This window comes from Lepus europaeus, unplaced genomic scaffold, assembly GCF_033115175.1.
Source record: "Lepus europaeus isolate LE1 unplaced genomic scaffold, mLepTim1.pri SCAFFOLD_28, whole genome shotgun sequence".
NCBI lineage: Eukaryota > Metazoa > Chordata > Mammalia > Lagomorpha > Leporidae > Lepus > Lepus europaeus.
The window spans coordinates 9,426,536-9,432,709 of record NW_026909158.1 but is presented as its reverse complement, the minus strand read 5'-3'; the positions used below and the strand labels follow the sequence as shown (position 1 = coordinate 9,432,709).

The 6,174-nt window shown below is 40.8% G+C and overlaps 1 protein-coding gene across 1 annotated transcript; it reads left to right on the top strand.

Annotated features, from left to right (window-relative positions):
• The first annotated feature begins 203 nt into the window (after positions 1 to 203).
• Positions 204 to 2,054, top strand: LOC133754691 (MLV-related proviral Env polyprotein-like). The gene has a single exon (XM_062185122.1). It carries the CDS (start codon positions 204 to 206, stop codon positions 2,052 to 2,054), a length of 1,851 nt encoding a protein of 616 aa, XP_062041106.1.
• Positions 2,055 to 6,174: the final 4,120 nt, after the last annotated feature.

The window sequence follows — 6,174 nt, the reverse complement described above, 5'->3', positions numbered from 1 at the left end:
ACAGTACTACTGACCACACCGACGGCGGTAAAGGTGGACGGAATCGCCGCCTGGATTCACGTGTCGCACGTCAAGAAAGCAGCAACTGAACAGAGTCAAGGGACAGGCAGCCCTGCCGACAAGCCGACACCGGAATGGAGACTACAACGCACTCAAAACCCCCTCAAGATAAGACTATTTTGCTCTTAGTATTCTTTTTCAGCATGGTTGTAGTAAACTCAAGTCCTCATATCCCTTATCATATTACTTGGCAGCTTATTAATTTAAGAACCGGAGCAATTGTCAATAGCACCTCTGGTTTTAATGTTCTTAGTGATTATTTTCCTGAATTGTATTTTGACCTTTGTCAACTTTTTGATGCTGACGATGTATGTGTTGGGAAGGGAGGAACCTATGTCTGTCCAGGGGGAAAGAATGGAAAATCCCTTCCTGGTTGCGGGGGCCCCGAAGTAGGATACTGTGAAAAATGGGGATGTGAAACCACTGGAAGTGCACACTGGAAACCCTCCTCTTCATGGGACCTGATTACTATCGGGGCGGCTCCAGGTATAATATTTAGTAACTGTGGGGGTAGGGACTGTAGTACTTGTATAAATGGGACGTTGGGTAGGTGTCACCTCCAGATCCTTCGCTTCACAGATAAGGGAAAACAGGACAAATGGGTCGGGCCTAAGTCATGGGACATATACTTGTATAGACCGGCCAGAGACCCCTTTGCCCTATTCGCCTTGAACCAGATGGTTGCTGTCGCAACTGTATCGGTTGGACCAAATAAAATATTAACAGATCAGAGGAGCCCAACCTCCCCACACTTTGCAAAGGGGAAATCTCTTGGGCAGGTACTTGTCAGAAATCGGCCCAGTCAGACGCCTGCCAGCAGTCAGTCCAGTCTGGCTTCCCCGACAACCGTTTTCCCGAATAAGCACGTAGTAGCAACGCCTCCTCCGCCCGGCCCTGAAAATTCCTCCTTACCCGGAACGGGGCATAGGCTCCTCAACCTAATACATGGGGCCTTCCAAGCATTGAATGGCTCTGACCCCGATAGGACCCGGGATTGCTGGCTGTGCCTAGCCTCACCTCCCCCTTATTATGAGGGAGTAGCTGTCATTGGAAATTGGACCAACCATACTATTGCCCCTCCCCAGTGCACCAATTTGCCATCCCACCGCCTAACTCTTCCAGAAGTGTCAGGGCAGGGACTCTGTGTAGGCTCCATTCCCCCTCAATATCAGGGCCTCTGTAATAAAACTATGACCCTCAAACCAGGCACCTATTATTTAACAGGACCAAATGGAACATTTTGGGCATGCAATACAGGCCTAACCCCCTGCTTGGCAGGACAAGCTCATAATCAAACTCATGAATGGTGCGTCATGGTTGAAGTATGGCCTCGGGTCACATTACATGACCCTGAGGAAGTCTACCGACAATATGAGGGAAATCTTCGGCTCCCTAGGGAACCCCTAACAATAACCCTAGCCCTCATATTGGGAGAACTCATAGTCAGGGGCATTGGGGCAGGCATAGGTACCGGAGCCGCTGCCCTGTCTAAGACAAATCAGTTTCACCTGTTACAACAAGCTATGCATTCAGATTTACAAGCTTTAGAAGAATCTGTCAGTGCCTTGGAAAAGTCCTTAACTTCACTCTCCGATGTAGTATTACAAAATAGAAGGGGGCTGGACCTGGTATTTTTAAAGGAAGGAGGACTCTGTGCAGCCCTAAAGGAAGAGTGTTGTTTCTATGCGGATCACACTGGAGTGGTCAGAGACAGCATGGCAAAATTAAGGGAGAGACTAAAACAACGACAGAGCCATTTTGAGGCAGGACAGTCCTGGTTTCAGAACTGGTTTAACTCATCCCCTTGGTTAACAACCTTAATCTCCACCATCACAGGGCCCTTGATAATATTACTTTTAATCTTAACCTTTGGACCCTGCATAATAAATAGGCTTCTTCAGTTTATTAACAGTAGACTGTCTATCACCCATGCCCTGGTCCTGACCCAGCAGTACCAAAGTTTAAAAAGAGAAGACATAGAACAAACATTTTAGGATGCAGCTATTCCTTAAATTTTAAGATTAAAATTTGCCAAGAAAAAGAGGAGGGAGTGAAAGAATTAGGCAGGTTAGGTTTGAAATAGAGTTGCTTGAGCTAACTGCATATTGTTCTGCTTCTGTATTAATTGGCTGGGCTTGCAACAATTTTTGCAAGAAATGAAAATGCTTTCATAAGATGGCTGAACTTTAGCTGAACTTGCAGTATGTAACCGTTTTTGTAACCGTTTTTAGGAACTATAAAAGCCAAAGTTAACAGAAAATGTACCCAACTTATATCCTGTTACAACACTACAAGTTATTACACACTACATTGACCCCTGCCCTTGCTTGCTCAAGCTAGAAATGAAAACCACAAGGCACGTACAGCATGTAACTTCTTCACTTTTACCCTGGAAACCCACTTTTACCTTGTAATCCTTTAGGTTACCAAATGAAATTGTAACACTGTGGAAATATGCTAATGTTGTGGTTTTAAGCCTTAAATACTCTGTGAAATTGATGATCGAGGCCGCTCTCTCTGCACTGCACTAGAGGGTGCTGTTGTGTTGTTGAGACGGCCCATTTGCAAATGCAATAAACTTCCTCTTGCTCTTGCAGCGATTGGAGTGGAGTCTGTGTTTCTGGGGGTCCAGATTGTGGGACACCTGCTTAAGGGGTCTTACAATCCCAGATATTGCTACAGCCTCTGTGTTTGTGTTTTCCGGATATTATCAACGGAATTTATTGTTCTGAATGTTTTTTATCAGAGAACGTTTAATTTTGAGCTTAGATACACTAATTGGTTCCACATGGAGACAAGAGCTCTACACATTCCTATATTCTAGGGAGAAAGCTAGAGGAACTGCGGCAAACTAACATGATATGTCTGTTTGTATCGATGACATTTTATGCACTTGCCTAACGAAAAGACTTTGCTTTTCTCCAAAACCATTTTTACTGTGATTTTCTTGGTCCATTGCATAAGAATTCCACACCACTTTCTCTGGATGTGCCTGGATGAAACCAGAAATATCCAGTTGTGTTTTGGCTAACTCAATCCGAAATATTGTGAAAGCCTCTGTGTTTGTATTTTCTGGATATTATCGATGGTCTTTATTGTGTTGAATGATTTTATCAGGGAACATTTAATTTTATACCATTGAAACACTAATTGGTTCATCATGGGGACACCAGCTCTACACATTCGTATTTTCTAGGGAGAAAGCTAGAGGAACTGCGGCAAACAAACGTGATATCTCTGTTTGTATCGATGACATTTTATGCACTTGCCTAACGAGAAGACTTTGCTTTTCTGCTAAACCAGTTGTACTGTGATTTTCCCTGTCCAATGTGTACGAATTCCACACCAGTTTGTCCGGATATGACTGGATCTAACTGGAAATATCCGGTTGTGTTTTGGCTAACTCAATCCCAGTTATTGCTACAGTCTGTGTTTGTGTATTCCTGATATTATCAACGGACTTTATTCTTTTGAATGTTTTTTATTGGGGAACTTTTTATTTTGAGCTTCGATACACTAATTGGATCCACATGGAGACACCAGCTCTACATATTTGTATTTTCTAGGGAGAAAGCTAGAAGAACTGTGACAAATAAGCTTGATATTTCTGTTTGTATCGATGACATTTTATGCACTTGCCTAACGAAAAGACTTTGCTTTTCTACAAAACCATTTTAACTGTGATTTTATCGGTCCATTGCATACAAGTTCCACAACACTTTGTCCAGATATGACTGGATGAAACCAGAAATATCCGGTTGTGTTTTGGCTAACTCAATCTGAAATATCGTGAAAGCCTCTGTGTTTCTCTTTTCTGGATATTATCAAAGCATTTTATTGTTTTGAATGTTTTTATAAGGGAACATTTAATTTTGTACCGTAGAAACACTAATTGTTTGCACATGGAGACACCAGCTCTACACATTCGTATTTTCTGGGGAGAAAGCTAGAGAGACTGGAGCAAACAAACATGACATTTCTGTTTGTATCGATGACATTTGATGCACTTTCCTAACGAAAAGACTTTGCTTTTCTCCAAAACCATTTGTACTGTGATTTTATCGGTCCATTGCATACAAGTTCCACAACACTTTATCCGGATATGACTGGATGGAACCTGAAATATCCGGTTGTGTTTTGGTTAACCCAATCCCAGATATTGCTACAGCCTCTGTGTTTTTGTTTTCCTGATATTATCCACAGACTTTATTGTTTTGAATGTTTTTTATCAGGGAACATTTAATTTTGTGCTGGGAATCACTAATTGTTTCCACATGGAGACACCAGCTAAACACTTTCGTATTTTCTAGGGAGAAAGCTAGAGGAACTGCGGCAAACAAGCATGATATTTCTGTTTGTATCGGTGACATTTTATGCACTTGCCTAATGAGAAGACTTTGCTTTTCTGCTAAACCAGTTATACTGTGATTTTCCCGGTCCATTGCGTATCAATTCCAAACCAGCTTATCCGGATATGACTGGATCTAACTGGAAATATCCGGTTGTGTTTTGGCTAACTCAATCCCAGTTATTGCTACAGTCTGTGTTTGTGTATTCCTGATATTATCAACGGACTTTATTCTTCTGAATGTTTTTTATTGGGGAACTTTTTATTTTGAGCTTAGATACACTAATTGTTTCCACATGGAGACACCAGCTAAACACTTTCGTATTTTCTAGGGAGAAAGCTAAAGGAACTGCGGCAAACTAACATGATATGTCTGTTTGTATCGATGACATTTTATGCACTTGCCTAACGAAAAGACTTTGCTTTTCTCCAAAACCATTTTTACTGTGATTTTCTTGGTCCATTGCATAAGAATTCCACACCACTTTCTCTGGATATGCCTGGATATAACCAGAAATATCCAGTTGTGTTTTGGCTAACTCAATCCGAAATATTGTGAAAGCTTCTGTATTTGTGTTTTCTGGATATTATCGATGGACTTTATTGTGTTGAATGATTTTATCAGGGAACATTTAATTTTGTACCATTGAAACACTAATTGGTTCATCATGGGGACACCAGCTCTACACATTCGTATTTTCTAGGTTGAAAGCTAGAGGAACTGCGGCAAACAAACGTGATATTTCTGTTTGTATCGATGACATTTTATGCACTTGCCTAACGAGAAGACTTTGCTTTTCTGATAAACCAGTTGTACTGTGATTTTCCCGGTCCATTGCGTACGAATTCCACACCAGTTTGTCCGGATATGACTGGATCTAACTAGAAATATCCGGTTGTGTTTTGGCTAACTCAATCCCAGTTATTGCTAAAGTCTATGTTGGTGTATTCCTGATATTATCAACAGACTTTATTCTTTTGAATGTTTTTTATTGGGGAACTTTTTATTTTGAGCTTAGATACACTAATTGGTTCCACATGGAGACACCAGCTCTACATATTTGTATTTTCTAGGGAGAAAGCTAGAGGAACTGTGACAAATAAGCTTGATATTTCTGTTTGTATCAATGACATTTTATGCACTTGCCTAACGAAAAGACTTTGCTTTTCTCCAAAACCATTTTAACTGTGATTTTCTCGGTCCATTGCATACAAATTCCACACCATTTTGTCCAGATATGACTGGATGAAACCAGAAATATCCGGTTGTGTTTTGGCTAACTCAATCCCAGATATTGCTGCAGCCTCTGTGTTTCTGTTTTCTGGATATTATCAAAGCATTTTATTGTTTTGAATGTTTTTATCAGGGAACATTTAATTTTGTACCGTAGAAACAATAATTGTTTGCACATGGAGACACCAGCTCTACACATTCGTATTTTCTAGGGAGAAAGCTAGAGAGACTGCAGCAAACAAACATGATATTTCTGTTTGTATCAATGACATTTTATGCACTTTCCTAACGAAAAGACTTTGCTTTTCTCCAAAACCATTTGTACTGTGATTTTATCGGTCCATTGCATACAAGTTCCACAACACTTTATCCGGATATGACTGGATGAAACCAGAAATATCCGGTTGTGTTTTGGTTAACTCAATCCCAGATATTGCTACAGCCTCTGTGTTTTTGTTTTCCTGATATTATCCACAGACTTTACTGTTTTGAATGTTTTTTATCAGGGGACATTTAATTTTGTGCTGGGAAT

Excerpts from the sequence above, each read along its gene's own strand:
- LOC133754691 (XM_062185122.1), top strand. The coding sequence starts at position 204 with ATGGTTGTAGTAAACTCAAGTCCTCATATCCCTTATCATATTACTTGG.